Below are 22,977 nucleotides of genomic sequence, written 5' to 3' on the forward strand. Positions count from 1 at the left end.
ATGTATAACCTATAGCAGATTGCTTGCTGTCTTGGGGAGGAGGGTGAGGAGGGAGGGGGAAAAATTTGGAGCTCAAAATTTTACAAAAACGAATGTTGAAAACTATCTTTACATGTAATTGGAAAAAATAAAATACTATTAAGGAAAAAAATAAAGTGAAATCTATAATCCTACAATTATCAGTTTCTAATGTTGTTAGACGAGGTTGCTTCTAAAATTTCTGTGATCCTAACTAGTTAACATCTATTAAATCAACCACTTTTTCCTCTGCTTTACTTGAAAAAGTTTGTTTTTATCTCGAACTTTAAGAGGCCCATAACTGTGTAGAGTCCACTTTATTTGCATGATCATTCACAAAATTTCAAGATTAGAAGTAATTGAGAAACTCAGGTTGATCTTATATGGATTTATTAAATATGAAAGACATTTGAATATTTCTGTGATGGACTTGATCGCTTTTGAAACTAAATACATCAAAATATATCTTTCATCACTAATAATTTATTTGAATGTTTGTTGATAATGTTTATATTATGAAGAAAGGAAGAATGAGACAGGAGACTTTTGAAGGATCAGGAAAGCAGGAAAGGATGGGGGAGGGGAGAGGGAAGCAACTTTTTGCCTGAGAAAAAAAAATGGTAGTTTGCACTGGGTTTTTTGAGCCAAAGAATAGGTTGACTAATGAATAAAAATCTCTATTATTAAATTCAAATCTGCTTGCCTCTTATTCTTCTTTAACCCTACAAAAAAAGGGAAATAATGGTATAAAGAGGCAAAAAGAGAATGTTCAATTGCATGTTCAAGTAATGCAATTGTAACATAGAGCTGCTATGGTCATTAATTCACCATGAGCCAAATAAACCCAGCCTCAGTTTTTTTCTCTGATGCTGAGAAAATTGCATCTGCCAACATGTGTTTATACAAATATTTGTCAATGTCAGCAACCTAAAACTAAACAGCTAGATCCAAGAACCTCATGTGAATTTTGAATGATTCTTGCTAGGGTTTGATTTCATAAAAATTAACAAATGTAAACTTGTGGCACAGCTCTGTTTCCATTTGTCATCCTGTTTATAGGAAAACTACTCGTTATAATAAGTAACTAAAGCTTGTTTAAGATTTGGTCAGAATGATATGATAAATCTAAATGATAAACTCTTGGTGGCAGTGTGGTATTTTTGTCTTTCAAAAAGACCCTAATACTTGTATGTGGTGAAATATAGTTTGTCATGAAAAAACCTGACAGATTTCATTTAGAATGATTGAAGAGAAATATTTTATATTGATTTTTGCCATCTAACCCAGAAATTAATATTCATTGGGCCTGTTATATCTATTGAGTGAGTTGGATTGTAGAATGAAAAACAGATGACATCTTCCTCACTGTGGAAGAAGCAGTGGGTTGTTGAGCAACAGAGACATCTGCAATGTAGTGGAAATAGCTGGATTTGGAGTTGGCAGACCCTGAGTTTAAATCTCATTTTTGCCCCTTCCACTAGCCGTGTGGTCTTAGACAAGTTGTTTTACTTATCTGGACTTTACATCTCCAACTGCCTTTCAGACATCTTTTTTGGGGGGGGGGGCAATTGGGGTTAAGTGACTTGCCCAGAGGCACACAGCTAGTAAGTGTTACATGTCTGAGGTCGGATTTGAACTCAGGTCATCCTGAGCTCAGGGCCATTGCTGTATCCACTGTGCCACCTAGCTGCTTCCCTTTCAGACATCTTGAAGTATATGTCCAGTAGACATCTTAAACTCAATAAATCCCAAACAGAACTCATTATCTTTCCCCCTAAACCTTCCCCATATCCTAACTTCCCTATTACATTCAAGGTCAACACCATCCATCAGTCCGTCAGGCTCACAATCTAAATGTCATCCTAGATTCTTCACTATCTCTCACTGTTACCAGATCAAGTCTGTTTCCAAGGCCTTTTATCTTTGTAATATCTCTCAAATATACCCCCTTCTCACTTCTGACACTGCCACCACTGTGATGCAGTCCTTCGTCACCTCATGCCTGGACTTTTGCTCTAGCCTGCTGGTGGGTCTACCTGACCCCTCCTCCAACCATTCTCCATTCAGCCACTGAAGTGGTTTTCCTAAAGTTCAGGTTTTGTTATGTCACACACCCACCCACACACACACACATACAACCCTTCCACCCCTCAGTAGACTCCAGTATCTTCTGTATTGCCTCCAGAATCAAATACAAAATCCTCTATTTGGTATTCAAAGCCTTTTAAAAACTGAGCCCCTCCCATTTTTCCAGTCTCCTTCAACCTTACTCATCACGACATGCTTTTTGATCCAGTGACAAGGGCCTCCTTGCTTTTAGACAAAAAGGACACTCCATCTTGCAGATCTCCACATTGTTCTGGCTGTCCCCCATGCCTGATACACTCTCCCACCTTATCTCTACCTACTGCGTTCTTTAAGTCCCAACCAAATCCTGTCTTCTACAGGAAACCTTTCCCAACCCCTCTTAATTCTTCCCTCTTTTGATTATTTTTTATTCATTATATAACTTGATCTGTATATATTTATTTGCAAGTTGTCTTCCCCATTAGATTGTAAGTTCCTTGAGGGTAGGAACTCTCTTTGGTTTCTTTTTGCATTCCCAGCACTTAAGCTTAGTGCCTGGCACAAAGTAGACTCTTAATGAATGTTTATTGACTGACTGTCACAATCCATCTTCTACACACTTGCCAAAATGATTTTCTTCAAGCACAGATCTGAGATGTCAGTCTCCTGCTCAATAAATTGTAGTGTGATGCTATTTTGCCTTTAGGAGCAGATATACAAGCTCCTCTGTTTGGCACTGAAAGGACCTCACAATCTGGAACCAACCTACCTTCTAAGGCTGATGATGTATTCTCTCTCCTTCATTCATGCTTTGGTTCTGCCCAGCTGGACTTCTTGGTCCTTACAGCACTTTAGGGCCTTGACATAAGCTAACTCCCATGTCTGAGATGCCCTCCCATTTCATCACCTCTGAGAATCCTCTGTTTTCTTCAGAACTCAATTTAAATTCCAGTCCTGATCAGCCTCCCTACAAAAATTACCCTGTATTTGTATGTTTTGTATATACTTTTATATGCATGTCTCCATAACAACAACAATAATTACCTGGCATTTAGAGAACACTTTAAGGCAAAGAACTTAGCAGCATCATCTCATTTGAACCTCACAACAACCCTGTGAGATTAATGCTAGCATTATTACCCTCTCTTACACATGAGAATCAGAGAGGTCAAATGATTTGCACAGTCATGTAGCTAGATCATGTCAGAAGTGTGACTTCAACCCTGTTTTCACCTTATATCATATAAACTCTTTTGGAAGAGGTACTTTTCGTTTTTACTTTTCTATCCCTAGCACCTAGCACGATATCTGGACTATAGTAGGCACTTAATAAATACTTGCTGATTGATTAATTCAGTGGCCCTCACTTCAAATAAGTTTTTGTTTATGGTTTAGAAATGTCATTGAGAACTATTTAATTATGTCTGATAGGAGAATATTAGGCTGATTTATGTAATATGAGACACCAAATTTGAAGTCAAACATTTAACATTTCAAACTAGATGAAATCCTTTTGAGTAACGTATCTGTTTCCTTGGGCTAAAAAAAAAAAAAATTAACATTTTTTTTTCCTTTTACAGTGTCATCCAGTCTTCAGATTGTCATCCTTGTTTTATTTAGTTTAGATTGTGAAAATTAGAATATTCTAACAACATTAAGTAGTTGTGAGTTGGATAGTTTCTTTTCTTTTTACTTGTACTTTTTTTTTGTCTTAGAGCCTTTGAAGCAAATATGATAATTACTGTTTTACAGCTAGAGGTTACAATTTTGCTTTTGTTTTTGTTATTTATTTTATAGGGATTTGAAGCCTGAAAACATTCTCTTAGATGATCGTGGTAAGTGATGGCGTGCCTTCAACCTATAAACAATTACATTTATTAACAGGATCCTGATTCACTTCTTTTTAGACAATTAAAAAGTAATAGATGTGGTGAGTGTAGTGACCAATCACTGCTCCAGCTCTGTGGTGATGAAGCATGCTTTAGAGAGATGATGGACTAGAGGTGTAGAATGAGACATATATTTTCAGACACCACCAATTGTGAATTTGTTTTATTTGACTGTGCTTGTGGCAAGGAAGAGCTTTTGTTTTTTGGATGTAGTGTTATGGGGGGATTGGGGATTAGTGATACAGATGAAAAAAGAAAAAAATGAAATGAAACACAAGAGAGATCAGAAAGAGGCACATACAAATAGGGCAATGTTAGTATAATAATAGTAAGAATAAATATTAAATTTAATATATACTTTTTGAGAGGAAACCATCTATACATAATAGAGATTCATGGTTTCATATACCAATTTCTTTTTCTATTGTTCTTTGTGTATGAAAATCTTTGTGTATAAAAGTTGGGGGAAAGGTAAAGATTAGATGCAACTTCTAATTAGAACATTAGGTCTGCCAGAATCCTTTCAGTGATTCGAAAATTAATCACACACTCCCTCCCCATCCCACTATGAAAAGGACAAAAAAGAGAAGTAATTAAAGATCACAGCTGGAGAAGGGGACAAATATTAACTGTTGCTACACAATCATGGTATCTCTGAAGCCTCTTGCTTTGTTATGTCCTGTCTCCTCCCCTGTCCCCCACCCTTCTAACACTGACCAGTATCCCGCATTTGCCTGAGCTGTACAGATGGGGTTATTAAGGCTCTTTCCTGATGTTTCTACTGTGGTGTTGGCCTGGGCCCTTGCCTATAGAGCATGGTTCATCAACCAGTACAGATAGCTTTTAGGGGATGTACCCTCAATGGAACGTGGGTCCTCCTCTATGTTGGGTAGATAAGCCCAGCCTGAGTGGAGGGTCCTTCATAGTCACCCATGCAACCAGAGGGCAGTGGAGGCCTGAGAGAGTGTTCTTCCTAAAACGTGACACACAGAACTGAACAAAAGCACAGACTCCAGAGCCAGAGGACCTATCTTAAAATCCTTTCTCTGATGCTTATTATCTATGTGTCCTTGGACAAGACACTCAAGCTCTCTGGCCCCCAGCTTCCTCCTCTGTGAAATAGGGAGGCTGGGCTAGACGTATAGCCTGCCTCTAAGATCCCTTCCAGCTCTGGACTGATATGATCCTGTGATACAGGGCTCATATTTCAGTTATCAGACCAGGACAAAATACAATGGGATTGTCACTTGCTAATTCCTGGAAGTTAGACCTCTCTCAATGCAATGTGAGTTCTCCTCTGCTTTCTTGGCTACCATAGCAGACTCTTGTCTCACTGAGCTCACTATCCACCAAAAACTTCAGATTGTTCTAAAGCTAATTTCTGTCTGGCCATGTCTCCCCTACCTTGTACTTGTGAAAGTGATTTTAGCCCAAGTGTAAGACTTTTAAGACTGTAAAGACATCTTACTGGATTCCGCCCAGTATTGTAGCCTCCTGACTCTGTTATGTTCTCTTAGTTCTTCTTCCTAGCTGTGTATCATCTGCACAATTGATAAACATTCCATCTCTTCCTTTTGTTATTTCAGATCCCACCTCTGCTGAACTACACAGGGAACACTGGGCAGATCACTTCATTTTCTTTGCTAAAGAGTTAATCTTCTTAGTTTGTATGTGCAGATGCCAATAAATTGTAGAATTTATTTCCTTTCATAGGAACCATGGCTAGGTGATATAGAAAGGTTTACTTAAGGGTCAAAAATCCATTCTCTCTAATACATTAAACTATCAATTAGGATATCTATGGAAGGACTTAAGAAAACTTGACAGAGTTTCAAAATGCAGCAGCCTATTGCCAATTAGAAACTGATAATAATAAGAAAGAGATATACCATAGAAATCTCTTACTCTAACTTCACAAATTGGCCACTGGTGTAGTCTTAGTCATATGTAATATAAATAAATAAAACACCATTCCAGGTTTCCTTTTCACTCATCCTTCAAAAGATAACCCTCTGTCATAATTACTTTCATATTTCTGTATTGTATGTTATCCATTTGTGCTTATTTGCCAACCATGTTGTTCACTCCCATGTAACCTATTCATCTTCTGTCAGTGAGAAAATAAACACTATGTTTTGGTTTCTTGAAGTGTTTGTATACCTGGGTCAGGATGGATGAATGGCCAGCCATAATTTCATTTCTTGGTGGTAATGAAAATGAATTGATGATATTTTTGGTAAATGTCAAGATAGTAATGTGATTATTTATTGTAAATGTTTCAGAATGTGAGTCAGTTTCAACATTTTTAAGACAAAGCTTTGATTCATGATTCTTATTTTCAGTGTTGATGTTTTGGTTTCGTTTGCTTTTACATTTTTGTTTTGTTTTTTTAACATAAATAGGACATATCCGGATCTCAGATCTTGGGCTAGCTATGCAGATCCCAGAAGGAGAAACAATCCGAGGAAGAGTTGGAACAGTTGGCTATATGGGTACGTGATATGTTTGTAATTCTTTAAATTGCTTTCACATAACATTCTGTGTGAACGAAGTGCCCAGCACATAGTAAATGCTTGTTAATTGATTGATTGGCAGAGTAGGGGGAGAGACAGTAAATAGTATGTGCAAGGCTAGTCAAACCACTGATACCACCTTGACCATCACTTCTCCTCAGACTATGATGTAGATAGCCACAGGGCCTTGAGTCTAAGAGCCCCGGGAATAGCATTGCGTGCTAGACCAGCAACCCTGCTTCTAGGCCTCACAGCCATCACTGAGAGGAGCAAGCCCTGTGAAGAAGGGGCCTTGCTGTCCTCACCACCACCAAAATCACCTGCTGAACAGCTGCCACCAACAGGCAGGGACCACCTCCTCAGTGCGCCCTAGTGTTGAAGACACAGAAAGAAATGTTCTTGATGGACCAGAATCCTTGGCCTTGTCAAATATTTCACCATCAGAAATGGATGTAGTTTTGTCAGTGTAAATAGTGTTAAAGAAGATCAATTATTATCTGCTTTGACACCATATGCTAAACACCAAGGTACCTTTCCATTATACATACAGCCAAAACTTCCTGTAAGTGTAGTCTCCTCCTATATGTGAATGTGCCCTCCCTGAAAGCAGGGGCTAACCCTAATGTTCTGTTACATCCACGCAATTTAGCACATTGTTTTGCACAGAGTAAGTACCTTAAATGCTTTTTTCATTCATTCATTCATTGATAGCTTCAGAAGAGTTTCAAAAGGCAGAATTACCAGATTTGACTGTTGGAAGGGAACTTAGCAGCCATCTGGTCCCTACGTGATAAGAATCCTCATTATAGCATACTAGCAAGTGCTCATCCAAACCCTGCCTGAAGACCTCAAAGAAGAAAGCATCTACCACCAGTCAAAGCAGTCCAGGTCACTTTCGGACACTTTTCATTGTTAGGAAGTTGTTCCTGACCTCTGTCCTAAGTGAGGTACTGTTCAGCTGCTGCCCGTTGCTCTTGGTTCTGCCCCTGGGACCGAAGAGAACAACTCTAATCCTTCTATGGGACAGGCCTTCAAATACGTGAAGTCAGCTGTCTTGTTCCCCCTGCCACGAGTCTTCTCTTCTGCAGGCGACACATGCCCAGTTCATTCAACGGATTATTATATGATGTGGACTCAGTGTGTTTCTGCGTCCTGATTGTCCTTTGAATACTGTCCAGCTAGAGAAACATTTTCACCCTGGAAGTCCACTGCACCCCTAGACCTCTTACACTGGAGGTGTCTTCCAGCTTGCCTCTTCTTCCTTTGGTTAGCTGGTTCCTTCCAGAACCTCCATTTTAAGGAAGATGTCCAAGCCAGCCGTGACTTCATTCCTTTCCAGGCCTTGCTCATGACTCCCTGGGCTTCTTTTCACATCCCCTCCAAATGGCTTATTCTCCCCCTACCCTCAACTTTCTTTTGTGTTCCTTCTCCCTTTTAAATGTGAGCTCCTTGACAGTAAGGACTGTTTTTCTTTATGATGATATTTGTATGCCCAGTACTTAGCACGTAGTGAGTGCTGAATAAATGCTTGCTGGCTTAAGTGCTTGTTGACTTGTTGACTTTTTAAACTGTGGTTCCCAGACTAAACATAGTAACACAGATAAGGTCTGATGGGGCCAAAATTCAACATAATGCAACTATCACTTCACTATTCCTGGGAATTACACTTTCTCTTAATGCAACCCAAGATCCCATTAGCTTTTTTAGTTATCCCCTCACATAGCTGACTAAGATTTAGTTTACAGTTCACTACAACTATATCTAGCCGTGTCTCCCTGTTTGTGAAGTTGATTTTTTGTGTTTACATATATCTCTTTTTAATGTTATCTTATGAAATTCAGCCCTTTTAGATCCTGAATGTGTTATCCAGTGTGTTAACTATCTCCCACAACTTGATGTCATTTGCTGATTTGATGATCATCTGTGCTTCTTTCCAAGTAGTTGATAAAAATGTTAAAACAGAGAAAGCTAGATGGCGCAGTGGATAGAGCTCCAGCCTTGGAGTCAGGAGGACCTTGAGTTCAAATTTGACCTCAGACACCTGACACTTACTAGCTGTGTGACTCTGGGCAAGTCACTTAACCCCAATTGCCTCACCAAAAATTAAAAAAAAAATGTTAAAACAGTTCCCCCTAGGGTGGTCCACTGGAGATCCCTAGCCCCATCAACACTGAACTGTTTGCATCCCCTCTTTGAGTCCAACCAGTTCTGAGCCCATCTCACTGTATTCTCCTCTAATCCCCATCTCTCCATCTTCTCCAGAAGAATCAAATGAGATGGATTGTTGGGTTTTTTTTTCTTTTTCAGAAGCTTTGCTAAAATTTAGGTGAACTATATCCCTGTTGTTCCCTTGATATATAGGATCTATAGTTTTGAGTCCTCACACAAGGAAATGGAGATATTTACAGTTAGAGTAGAATAAAGATTATGTTTTAAGTCCTCCAGAGGCCCTCACTATATGCAGCCTTCTAACCACTTTAAAGTTTCATGAATTTGGAAGTGATAATTTTTTAAATCCAACAGAAAGTAAAAATTACCTTATGTCTGTATTAGGTACATGTTAGATCACTAGAGTTAATCAATAGGAGTTTTCAGTGCATGAAAAATTTGAGTGTCACAAAGCCCTGTGAATGAGGGCCAAAAGTCCCACTGTCATCAGGAGAGTGTGCTTTGCATTCTGCTGCTTCTGCTGGCTATCTATCAGTAGTTTTGACTGGGCTGGATGATGGTGAGCAAGCTGATAGTCATTTAACAAGCATTTATAAAACACTTGGGTGCCCAGCATTGTGCTAAGTCTGAAAAAATGGGACATAATTAAGAGTCAGAATCAGAGAAGGAGATACACATGCGCAATCCTACATTTTACCTGGGAATATCCTAGTATCAGATGTTTAGTCATTCCAGGTTGGTTTCATGTTCTTGGAATATTAAAAATGTAAAGTTCTATTTTTTTATTTGGAATTCCTTGAATGACATTCTACAACGCTTCACTGTGGCTTGGAGGTATAACCTTTGGTGCTTGGGGGTAAGCTTTTGGTATGTTTATCCTATCAACCTGGAAAGTTTTCAGGAACAGTTTTAGTGATAGATTCTATGGGTGTCATTTAAAGACAAGCTTAGTTAAGTCCGGAAAGGCTCATTATCCAAGTTAGCTGCGCGGTGACGAATTTGCGATTCCCTGGAACTTCCTGAGACCGTCCATCCACACAGAAGAAAACACAGATCCTGTTAAATAGTGAAATATTTTGAGTTAGTTATAAGATAATCTTAAGTTATGTGTTATTTTAATTAAAACACTTTTTTCTGTTTCTTTTATGTAGCTCCAGAAGTTATCAATAATGAAAACTATACATTTAGTCCTGATTGGTGGGGACTTGGCTGCCTAATTTACGAAATGATTCAGGGACAGTCACCATTCAGAAAACGCAAAGAGAAGGTCAAACGTGAGGAGGTAGACCGCAGAGTGAAGGAAGACCAAGAGGTGTACTCCGAGAAGTTTTCAGAGGAGGCGCAGTCTATCTGCAGGATGGTGGGTGGAGATGTATAGAGGTTTGGAAAATAAATTTCTAATACGTTTTAAAGCACTGTAATTATAGTACTTTTCTTTTTTAAAATTCAGTTGTACTTTTTCAGTTCCAAATTCTCTCCCCCTCCCCCTTCTCCACTCATTGAGAAGGCAAGAAAAACAAAGCCCATTGCAAATTTATGTAGGCATGCACAATAATTCCCGCATTAGCCATGTCAAAAAAAAAAAGAAAGAAGAAAAGAAAAGAAGGAAAAGAAAATGTGCTCTGATCTGTACCTCTCTATATGAGGATGGATAGCATGTCTCATCTTGAGTCCTTTGGAACTGTGGTTGGTCATTGTGTAGATCAGAGTTTCAAAGTCTTTTAGAGTTAATTGTCCTTACAGTATTGTTATTATTGTCCAAACTGCTTTCCTGCTTCTCCTCACTTCACTTCACTCTGCATCAGTTCTTACAAGTCTTCCCAGGTCTTTAACCATCCCCTTCATTCTTGTAACACAATAGTTTTCTATTACATTCATGTACTGTAATTTGTGCAGCCATTCTCCATTTGATGGACATTCCCTCAGTTTCCAATTCTTTGCCACCACAAAAACCGCTGGTATACATATTTTTGTACAAATGTGTCCCTTTCCTCTTTCTTTGATCTTTTGGGGTATCAATCCAGTAATAATATTGCTGGGCCAGAGAGTATGTACAGTTTAATAATTTTTTTGGCCATAGTTCCAAATTGCCCTCCTGAATGGTTGGACTAGTTCATAACTCCAGTAACAATGCATTAGAATCTGTTTTCCCACAGCTCCTCTAGCATTCATCATTTCACTTTTTTATCACCTTATCCAATCTCAAGAGTGTGAGGTGGTACCTCAGAGTTGTTTTAGTTTGCATTTCTCTAATTACTACTGATTTAGAGTATTTTTTTATTTGACTATTGATAGCCTGGATTTTTTTCTTAAAGCTGCCTGTTCTTATTCTTTACCATCTATCAATTAGAGAATGGCTCTTCTTATAATTTTGACTCAAACATATTTTTATATCTTAAAAAGGAAACCTTTATCAGAGAAACTTGCTGCAAAGACTTTCCCCCTCAATTTCCTTTTCCCTTCTAATTTTTGCTGCATTGGTTTTGTTTGTGCAGAAACTTTGAAAAATTTTTTGTAATCAAAATCACCCATTTAACCTCCTATGAACCTTTCTGTCTTTTTGTTTGGACATAAACTCTTCCCCTGTCCATAGAGCCGACAAGTAATTTCTTTCATTTTCCTTTAGTTTGCTTATTATGTCATCCTTTATGTCTAAATCATGTATCCATTTGGAACTTATCTTGGTATACAGTGTGAGATACTGGTCTACACCTAGTTTCTAGGCAGAAACTGTATTCTTGTTTCCCCAACAGGTTTTGTCAAATAATGAGTTCTTGCTCCAGTAGCTGGGTTCTTTGGGTTTATTAGACGCTAGGTTACTGTGCTCATTTGCTTCTCCATATTGTGTACCTAATACCTAATCTCTTCCAATGATAAACTTCTCTCTTTCTTACTCAGTATCAAATTGTTTTCACAGTTAGAATTTTATAGTGTAGTTTGAGATCAGGTGCTAGTAGACCTCCTTCCTACACATTTTTTTTCATTGATTCCCTTGATATTTTTTACTTTTGGTTCCTCCAGATGAATTTGATTGTTTTTTCTAGCTCTATAAAGTAGTCCTTTGTTAGTTTGATATGGCACTGAATAAGTAAATTAATTTAGTTTTGCCATTTATATATATATTGGCTTAGCCTACCCATGAACAATTATATTTCTCCAGTTATTTAAGTCTGCCTTTATTTGTGTAAATATTGTTTTGTAATTGTATTCATAAAATTTCTGTGTTTGTCTTGGCAGGTAGACCCCATGTATTTTATACTATCTGTAGTTATTTTAAATGGAATTTCTCTTTCTGTCTCTTCCTACTGTGTTTTCTTCATAATATACAGAAATGCAGATGATTTTTGTGGGTTTATTTTATGTCTTGCAACTTTGCTGAAGTGCCTAATTGTTGTGATTATTTTTTTAGTTGACTGTCTTGGATACTCTAAGTAAAGTATCATATCGCCTGCAGAAAGTGATAGTTTTGCTTCCTCTCTGCCTATGCTTTTTCCTTTTATTTCTTGTTCTATAAGTGTTTCTAATTCAATATTGAATACTAAAAATAATAATGGACATTATTGCTTTACTCCTTATCTTATTGGAAAGGCTTTTAGCTTGTCCCTACTACAGATAATGCTGGCCCTTGGTTTTAGACAGCTCAATACTTATTATTTATATAGAAGTTTTCATTAACATATATTTTCAGGGTAAATACTTAAATATAAATAAGTAATCATTCAAATTTTCACTGCATGTGGAGCTCCAAAATTGGGGACTAAGGAAAATATGCTTGAGACAATTGACCTTTTAGAAGAAAGGCCAAGTGTCAAAACCAAACCATCTTCAATATCAGTAACTCATTCTACTGGAGTTTGAGTTTTCTTTAAAATCTGTAGCTCAGTACAGACATTCAAAAAGTATAGAAGTTTTAAGTAACCAAATGCCTTAGCCTGATAGACCTTCACATACCAACAGATTAAAAATGGTAACACTAATTACATGTATATTCATATAGTTTAAATTACTTAATATATACTGTCCTCATAACAACCCTGTGAGTTGTGAAAGATAGGTATCATTGCCATTTTGTAGACCAGTAAGCTGAATTTCAAACAGTAAAAAGTGTCAAATGAAGAGGTTTGACTGAATGATTCTTGTCAGAGCTGGAAGGAGTCTTAGAGGTTATGTGGTCTCCTATATTTCATAGATGAGAAAACTAAGGGTAAGATAAGTAAGATATTTGCCCCAAGTCACACGTGTAGTGATTGACAGAGCTGGAACATGAAGCCAGACTTTCATGGCACTATAGCTAAGGTTCTTCCTAATACAACATGTTAAAAAAAGGTTTGTTAAAAATTAAAAGAAGCAATACAAGTATAATTCTCTAAGCAAACTTTATTTTTTCAAAGAAAATAAATTTATTTTTATAAGCATTTATTATCTCTGCTTACTACTATCTCTTCTCCATTAAACAATTAAAAAAAAAAACAGCAAACCCTCAACAAATATACACAGTCCAGCAAAACAGATTCCCACATTAGTCATGTCCAAATAGATTTGTATCATTTTTTCATTCTTAAGTCCATCACTTCTCTGGTAAGAGGTGGGTAGAATATTTCATCTTCAGTCCTAAGAGCTCATAATGTATCGTGGAATTGTTCTAAAGTCTTTCAAAGTTATTTATTTGTATCAATTGTTCTTTTTCTGCTTGCTTCATTCTGCATTATTTCCTAGAGATCTTCCCAATTTCTTCTAAAATTATTCATTTCCCATCTCTTATCATGTAATAACATTCCATTATATTCATATACCATAATTTGTTTGGCCATTCTCTCTTAGTAAATTTTTAACAATTTTGGTTACTGCCTGTAGAAACAATATAATTCACATGAAATTAAATGTGAAACATTTAACAGAGACTGGCAATACTATGATTTTTCTCTGTCTCCCAGTGAGCATACCCAAGGAGTAATAAATGAAAAAAGTAATATTTATTACTTGTTCTTTGTCCTGTCCTATACCACAAAGTAGGCTGGGTGTTGCCTCTGTAACTCAGTGTTTTTGAGGACCATCATTCTAAAAGGGCAAAACACACCAGTCCAAGTTCAACGCGTCATTTTCCAGACTGGAAGTGGACATGTGGATATGATGCTCCAAAGGCATGATCCAAACATGAGATCAAAGTTTCATCAAACAAAATGAAGCTCAAATGGGAGAGAAACAGTTTGAGATGAAGAAATCAAAGAATATTCAAAATCAAGACAAAAATTGGAGATCATTTCTAGGCAGAGCAAAGTGGGAAAAAAATGAGGAGGGAGTTATATTAGGAAGACTGGCAGTGGCAATGTAATAAGTGAGGGGCAATTTTTGTAATAGAGGTATAGGAGGAGGAAAGCTCCCAATAGATAGTACCAAGATTCACTAATGCCCACCCAAACTGAATCTAGTCAAGAGGAGGTTGGCTCAGGCAGATCCTCCCACAAGGTTAATTCTGCCCAGGTTCCAGTTGGCTTCAAGGACTTATTTATCATAGGTATAGCAATATATAAATTATTGTATATGCTTATATGTTCACCTCCTTATAACAGGAAACTTGAATTTGCCCAAGGGGTATGATTCTAGATTCTAATACATCTCTCTAATGGGAAATCCAAAGAAGCTCTGGGTCCATTTCTCAGATCACACTTGGAAAGGGGTTAATATTTCCTTCCCTGTAAAAGGGTTAAAACTTTGCCCCAAAATCTCTATCCTTGATGTTATTGTCATACAAAGATGTAGGCAGTTTCCCCATCTTTTTTTTTTCTTTTTTTTTTTTTGCATTAACCAGATACATGGGTCAACATAGAATTCAAGGGGGATACATTCAGGATGTTAATAATATGAGTAAACACTGGCTACTTTTAACTAGAGAGAGGGATATTGGTTTTACCTCCTGTCTCTTCCTCTAACCAAGAAGGAAACCAGGTTGGGGCCAAGAAAGACATCCCTCAAGTTCTGATTACCACCCTCCTATAACCAGAGTCTATCAGAGTAGCAACCTCTACCTGAGGTTGCTAGTATCTAAAGATCAGAAGATACACTCAACCCTGACCGTCACCCTTCTAAGTCTGCAGTGTACAAGAATGACACAAATCCCAAAACCAAGTTCAAAAACTGTCACCAAACTGATAAACTCAGAGATAGTATTTGGCCATTTCCAGAAGTCTGATGTTTTCTGAAGTCTGATGGCTGTACTCTCCAAGTTGCTGCCTAGGATTCAACAAGTTAAACTAGTGAATTTAGTTTACCTAAATTCTTCTAATCCAGACTTAGTCTTTGACATATAAAGTACTTTTAGGTAAAGAATAAGAAGTAAGCTTTTTGTATAATAGTTTTTTCTCTTCATTTTCACTTTTTTTTTTCAGTCTAGCCTTCTCATAATTCAGGCTGCATTTTAGCATTCTAGTTCTTTAAAATGTTACCTTCAAATATAGTCTAACATAACTAATTCATAGTAAAGGTAAGGAGGCCTTTCAATTGTTCACAAGTCTAAATTTTAAAACTAAAACATATTTTATATTTAGAGGATCTGTTTGAATAGGTCTATAAACAAGCATATTTGTTTATAATTTGTTTACAATGGTATCTCAGAAGTACTTAGTTATTTCTATTTAGTGGTATTAACATTCCCCCACATATTTTAGCTCCCATTACTTAAATAGCAAACCCTTATTTTATAGGTAATGCTTCAGCAGCTATTATCTGAAATATCACAAATTCCAAATTAGTAGAGTCTGAATTAATAATGTTAGATACACTTAGAAATTTTCCTCTTCTTTTTGTAAGGATCATTCAATTCTATTTATTTATTCTAGAGGAGTTTTCTAAGACAAAATACTTTTAGTTTTAACCTAAAGGATTAAATTGATCCCCTCACTTCTGTTTTATGCAGTTACTTGAGAAAGATCCAAGAAAACGATTGGGCTGCAATGGAGAGGGAGCTGCTGGCGTGAAACTGCATCCTATTTTCCGGGACATTAACTTCAAGAGACTGGAAGCAAACATGTTAGAACCCCCTTTCTCCCCTGATGTAAGTATAAAACCTTGAAAACCTTGCTTAGAACCACCATTCATCCATGAACCTAAATACAGCACTGCATTGAAAATAGACCTCTCCTCTTATGTAGACTGCTCCCCTAAAATGAGTTCTTTCCAAGGGGAAAAAAGCCTACGTTGAAAAATACCCAAAATTGATGTATTAAAAAATAAATATGCATATATATTTACTTTGAAAGTTTAATTTTTTTTTAATTCAGATAGATTTGCTTCATCCTTATCATGCTTCTTGTCTTTCTCACTCTTGTCATTATTTTCCTCGTGAGCCAGAAACACATGGGTTCATGTGCTTACCTGTGTGACCCTGGCCAATTCCCTATGACTGTAAGTTGCGAAGAAAGTGATGACCTGATTTGTGGGGGAGAGGTTTCTTCAACTGGAATTTCCCTCTACTGGACTAAGCCCTATCCCTATTAATAATAATAGCTAGTATTCATATAGTACTTTAAAATTTATAAAGCATTTACATTCATTATTACTGTAATAGAATTTAATCCTTTTTAACAGTAGGAGGAGGAAAAAAGCAGTAGTAGGACCACATGCATCAATTGAAGTGAAAACAATCTTTAGGCATTTTAAACTAGATAAAGCTTAGCTATTTTTACTTCATATTTCATGACTTTTTCTGTATCTTTGTTATCAGTGTTCCTTAGCATTCTAAAGACTTCTCATATAACAAAAGAAATAAAGCATGAGACCAGATGCATCAATGACACAGGTTGGTCCTTTTAGGTATTCCTAAATTCTGGTCCTTTTATGGTGATTAAGTTTTTTTCTCTTATTTTATTTGATAAAATGAGGGCTTCTTAAATGGTTAAATGCTGACTATGGGATGTGATTTCCCTTGAAGAGAAAAATTTGTTTTCACCTTAAATCCCAAAAGAGAGTTCTAAAACTGATGTCAACAAAGGTAGTGTCATTGGCTAGCAAAGTGGAGGAGAGAGAGCACAGAGGCTAAGTCTGAGGCCTGAAGTTCACTTACCATCTGGGCTACTATGTTATGTGACCTTAGGCGAATCTCTGGCCCATAATTTTCTCGTTTGTGAAACGAGGAGATTGGACTAAGTGATCTCTAAAATCCCTTCCAACTCTAAATCTACAATGTCACGAATAAACGTATCACCTTTCAAAGTGCCTTATTTGAGGAGGAAGAAGGCATGGCAGTTGGTGTGTGGCTTGGTAAGGTAGCAGCTGTTGTCAGTCTCCCTAACAAGGGCTGTAATCTCCCTTCCATTGTTAGGCAGCACATAAAAGCAGGAAGACCCAGACTCACTGGATTGGTGGTCTCACCCACTGTACTTGTAGTATAATGCTCGCTTCTGTCTCTTCCTCCCTTAACAAAGCAGGAAGCAGGGTAGGGCCAGTAAAGAGCCTCCTCACCCCTAAGTTCTGGATACCCCCACCTGCAGCAGCAGCCAAGAATCAGAAGCTGCACTGATACCTAACCACCACCATTCCTCTTACCTGCATGTTACCCCCTGCCCCTTTCTCAACTGCTACTTGCTTCTCATCCTTTAGCCCTTTGGCTTAGATCTCCACCTCTTAACTGAAACTCTTTTCTCCAAGATTACTCATGATTTATTAGTTGCTAAATCCAGCGGCCTCTTCTTAGCCCTCATCCTTCTTGACCTCTTTACGGCCTTTGACATTACTGACAATTCCCTCTTCATGGATGCTCTCACCTGCCTGCAGTTCTTGATGGTGTTTTCTCCTGGTTTGCCTCCTACCTCACTCAATTTTCTACTCCTTCCCAATTTTCCTTTGTTGGATCATCATCCAGGTACTGTCCCCTGTATGTTTGTATTGTAGAGCTCTGTTCTCACTGTCAGTGATTTCATTAGAGTCCGTGGGCTCCAATCTATGAAACAAAAGTACCGCTTTATAACCCAGATGCTTCTTTCTTAGGTGGCTGATAAGTCTGTCAGCATCATTCCTTTTGTAAGAAACACCAGTGACTCCATCTTGCCTCTAGGATAAAATGCAAATTCTTCTGCTGGACATTGAAAAAGCCCTTCTCAGTCTAGCCCCGATTTATTCCATGTTGCTGCCCCTTGGAGGCTGTGCACTCCAGCCGCTGATCTTGTTTGCTTTCCCTGTGTGCAGGTTCCATCTTCTCTCTCTGAGTCGTTGCACAGGCTCTCCCCAGTACCTGCTGTGTCCTGCCTCCTTTCACGCCTTTAGAATTGCTCCCCTTCTAACAGCTCAGTGCATGCCACTGCCACATACAAGGAAGTATACCTGCCCAGTCTATAAGTACTTCCTACACGTCACCAAAAATTACTGTTTACTTTGTATTTGTTTTGTATTTACTTATTTGTGTATGTGCTGTTTTCCCCCAGTAGCATACGATCTCTTATGGACAGAAACTGTTTCCTTTTTATCTATGTATTCCCAGCACCTAGTGCAATATCTGGCACATATATGTGCTTAATAAAAACTTGTTATGGTTGAAGTTTCTGTTGATGACATCAGTTACATCTATATTGATGACTCCCAAATCTAATCCTAGTTTCCTGAGTTCTAGCCCTTCATTATCAAAAGTGGAACATTTCCACCTATATATATGTCCTGTATGTCAAATGTCCTTTGGACATTTCCTGCCCAAAATATCTTCCTCCACAAGCTGTCCTCTCGCTACACTTCCCTATTTCTATTGGGGGATGGGAGGCATGCCACCATCTCATTAGACATCTGTGTTCATAACTTCAGGGTCAGCCTTGATCCTTCCATTGCCCTCACCCACCAGATGTCATCAGTTTGCCAAGTCTTAATCTGTCTTCATGCTATCCTTTACGTCTACCCCTCTCTCTCCAAGTATACATCTACTATCCTAGTGAGACCTTTCTCACCTTTTGTTTTGACAATTCTCCTAATTGATCTCTCTGCCTCCAAGCTCTCCCTACTCCAATTCACGCTCTGTACAGCTGCCAGAATCATCTTGCTAAGGCATAGATCTGATTGTGTCAGTCCCTTGCTCAAAAGCCTCCAGTGGGGGCAGCTAGGTGGTATAGTGGATAGAGCAATGGCCCTGGAGCAAGGAGGACCTGAGTTCAAATCCAGCCTCAGATACTTGACACTTAACTAGCTGTGTGACCCAGAGCAAGTCACTTGACCCCATTGCCTAGCCAAAAAAAAAAAAAAAAAAGAAGCCTCCAGTGACTCCCCATTTCCCTTAGGATAAATTCCAAACTTCAGCCAAGCTTTCTAACCTTAGATCCTTCCTTCATTATGTCCTTACTAATTGTTCTCCAACCTCAGAATGCCATGTGTTGCCTTAAGTGCATTTTCACAAGCCATCCCCCTGTGCTTGAAATACACTACCTGCTCATCTTGTCTTTCAGGATTCCTTTATGAGCCCTCTTCCTCATGCACTCCTTCCATCTTGTTGCAGTCCCAGAAGTCTTGCTCCCCCAGCATCCCTGATTGTCTTTCCGTGTAAAGGACACACACCTCCTTGTCTTCCCCCACCCCTCCCCCTCCACAGACACCTTGAGCCAGTAGGAAGAAACAAGCCCATTCCTTTCTCTCCACTGTCAGTTGCACATCTTCCCTTGAAAGACACAAAAATCCCTGCCCTCAGGGGGCTTTTATTGAGGGAGAGTGGACGGGGGAGCACCATATTTGCAGATCAGCCCTAGAAACGGGACTGAGGAGAAGAGTGTGGATGGGGATGTGCCTTGTGTAGAAGGGGGCACTTGAGTTGTGGGCTCCGTGAGGTGGAGGTCAGAAGAAAGGGTATTCCAGACCAAGAGAGCAGCCTGTCCTAAGGCACAGCCAGGGGAGTTTGGCTGGGAAGTGAAGTGTGTGCAGGAATAGCGTGCAGTAAGCCTGGGAAGAGAAGTTGGAGCCAGACTGAGAGCAGCTTTAAATTCCAAACAGAAGAGTTTGTTTTGTCCTAGAGGTCAGAGGCAGCTTCCTGTGTCAGGGAGGGGCATGGTCGGACCTTGTTTTAGGAATGTCAGCCCGGCAGCTGTGAGGAGGATTGTTTAGAGGGGAGAGAGCCTGGGGTCCTCGGATCTGTTAGGAGGCTCCTGCATCGGTCTATGGGAGAGGTGATGAGCACCAGGACTAGGGCTGTGGCCGTGAGACCTATTGATGGGGGCCAGAGGCAAGAGTTGTTGTAGAGGCAGATTGCTGAAGGAAGAGAAAGAGTTAAGGGTGACATCAAGGCTCCAAAATGAAGTGACTAGATGTATTTAGCCTCAAGAAGAGCAAGGTTTGACTTGTTCTGTTTGGCCCTCTATACGAAAACAGAAATAATAGGTGGAAGTTGCAGGGAGGCCAATTTAAGGTAGAGATCAGTATAGTTAGAGCTTCCCAGAAGTGACATGGGCTGCCTCAAGTGTGCTGGGTTCCAGAGGCTCGGGCAGGGGCTGGGGGTGGGGAGTGTTGTAACGGGGTTTGGATCCGACTGGATGATGCCAAGGCCTCTTTGAGCTATCAAACTCTGGTTTTGTGGAAGGATCGTGGTGCCCTTCACAGAAATAGTGAAGTTAGGAACTAGAGAGATTGTTTAGGCAAACATTCTGAGTCCTCTTTAGTAAACATTGAATTTCATATGTGCAGACTTTGAAGCTGGACATACAGACACATCTTTGAGTTGCACAAACACCTCCTCCACGTCTGGTGTTACATTTGTCTTGTAAGGAGCCTTAAGGGCAGGGGCAACTTCACTTTTATCTTTGCATCGAAAGTGTGCTTTACTTAAGCTGAAAGAATCACAGCCTCCTCTCATGGATCATGAGCATCAGTGGAATTTTCTTTCAGAATATCATTTTGTTATTAACAGTTTTCTTTTTAAAAATACAATATGTAGCCAAAAATTCCAAATATTTGTTGAATTTGTATCTGAATTCATACTCTATTTTGTGAGTGTAGGAGATATATTTCTGCCATGGAGGACATCTGTTTCAGTGGCTCTGGATATTTCTTGATTCTGATTCCTGGGTTTATTTTCCATGCCGCCTAATCCCAGAAACATAGACAAAGTAATGCAATATCTCTTCCTCCGATTTGAGCCTCACTTTCTTTATTTATAAAATGAGAGCATTAGATCAGATCTCTTAAAGAGTCTTCCAGTTTCATTCAATTCAGCATAGGGTGATACAGTGGATAGAGCACTGGGCCTGAACTCAGGAAGACCTGAGTTCAAATCCAGGCTCTGACAGTAGCTTTGTGACCCTGGGCAAATGACTTGACCTCTGTTCATCTCAGTTTCCTGTGCTGTAAAATAGGGACAATTTTATATCACCTACTTTACAGTTGTTGTGTGCATCAAATGAGATCGTTTCCATGAAAGTGCTTACCACAGTGCCTGGCACATAGAGTGGAACTTTGCTAATGCTTATTTCCTTCCCTTTCCTTCCTTTCCCTAAACATGAAAGACACTCCACCAGTTGCTGGGGATGTAACAATAGATATAACACAAAAGTTCTCAGGGCACTTTTATCCTAATATGACAAAGAAATGTACACAAATAACTGTTGTAAAGGAGAGTGAAATAAGTGCAGAAGAAAGGTCTAGATAAAGTTTTGGGAGAAATTTGAAGAAAAAGATCACTTTCAGCTGGCGGAGACTGGGCATGCTTCCTGGAGTCATTAGAATCTGAGCTGGGCCCTGAAAGGACAATAGAGAGATGGGGACGGAGGTTGGAGTTCATTTTAGACACTGTAAAAAGGTGCAGGAAAGGAGAGAATGAGATTATTGAATGAATGATAGTCTAGTTTGACAAGTACATCTGTTAGGTGAAAGGAAGAGTAGGTAGGGACTAGTTATAAAAGTTTTGAAGAACCATTTATACTTTGTTCAGTAGGCTTTAGGGACTCACTGAATGTTTTTGTGAGGAAGAATGACGTGATCAGAGTGGCACAAAGATTACTAGGGTCACTCTGTGAAGGATGGATTGGAAAGGAGAGAAGACAAGTCCAGAAATGAGTTAGCCATTTATTTCAGTAATCAAAGCAACAAAGAGTCCTCGAGGGCCTCATATAAAGTAGTAGTCCTCTTGCACACATGCAAAAGAGTCTGAACAAACTTCTCAGAAGAAGAAATTCAGATGTTTAATAATCATATAAAAATGTTTCAGACCAATAGTAATAAGACAAATGTAAACAAATCTAAACAACTCTTGAGTTTTATTTCACACCCAACAAATTGGTAAAAACATTAAGAACTGCAGGAATCAGTGCTGAAAGGCCTGTGGGGAGTCAGAAGCACTAATGATACTCTTTTGGTGGGTCTGTAAATCCATGCGACTTTTCTGGAAAGCAGTTTGGAATTAAATGAGAAGTCCCTCAACTTTTTATATCCCTTGATCGTATAGCATCATTAACAGAAAGGGAAATCTCATATGAATGAATAGGGAGGAAAGCCTTTACTAAGCACCTACTCTGTGCCAGGTATTGTGCTAAATACTAGGAATACAGCTAGAGGAACAAGACAGTCTGTGCTCTTAAGAAGCTCATGTTGTAATGGGGAGGGGAGAGGAGATGGATGCCACCCAGGAAGGTTCAACTAATGTAAGGCTAATGGAAGAGACAGTAGCGCCTAAGGTGTGGCACATGGCAAGTCCCAGAGTACTCAGTGGTAGAGCAGATAGTAAGACTAGATAATTCAGAGAGCGTAGTAACCATAATAACATAATGCCTAGGTATTCATGGTAGTGGTAATAGATTCCTTGCTCTTAAAATTATATAAATGCTATATCTGCCTTGCCTATGATCACTTGGAAATGGAAAAAGGATCCGAGTCGAGTAGACCTCTTCCACCCGCAGTGGAAGTGGCATTGAGTGGGCAGGGGGGTGTTTAACATTCACATTCAGCCAGAAGTGGGAAAAGGGAAAGGTACTTTTTATCAAAAAAAAGAAAAAGAATGAACACAGATGCCCACATTTAGAGAATGACTAAACAAATTGTGTTATAATAATATAATAAAATATTATTGTGCTGTAAGAAATGATGAATATGAGGAATGTATAAACATATGGAAAGATTTAAACTAAAACCACAAAAAAAAAGAAGTCCAATTCAGATTAATTCAGCATTCAGTTTTGGTCCTTTTCAGTAGAGGAGCATAATGTGACATTGGTCTCATCCATGGTCACTTTATAGTTTTGTTTTGCTGTGCTGTTTTCCTTTGTTACAAGAGAGGATTCAGTGAGTGTGTGGGGAATACAGTGGGAAAGGAACTGTGGTGTAAAAATCAAAAGACATCAATAAAATTTTAAAAATGAATGGCATATAAG

At 38.7% G+C, this 22,977-nt stretch overlaps 1 protein-coding gene across 2 annotated transcripts in view; it reads left to right on the plus strand.

The window, feature by feature from the left end:
• GRK4 (G protein-coupled receptor kinase 4) overlaps positions 1-22,977 on the plus strand; it is a 134,051-nt gene that overhangs the window by 102,732 nt on the left and 8,342 nt on the right. For both annotated transcript variants that reach the window (XM_027836183.1, XM_027836184.1), the window contains exons 10-13: positions 3,883-3,920; positions 6,377-6,466; positions 9,808-10,016; positions 15,570-15,707. In XM_027836183.1, the coding sequence (XP_027691984.1) occupies positions 3,883-3,920; positions 6,377-6,466; positions 9,808-10,016; positions 15,570-15,707 (475 nt within the window). The remainder of the gene's footprint in view (positions 1-3,882; positions 3,921-6,376; positions 6,467-9,807; positions 10,017-15,569; positions 15,708-22,977) is intronic.

This window comes from Vombatus ursinus, unplaced genomic scaffold (assembly GCF_900497805.2).
Source record: "Vombatus ursinus unplaced genomic scaffold, bare-nosed wombat genome assembly UNPS02014818.1, whole genome shotgun sequence".
Taxonomy (NCBI): domain Eukaryota; kingdom Metazoa; phylum Chordata; class Mammalia; order Diprotodontia; family Vombatidae; genus Vombatus; species Vombatus ursinus.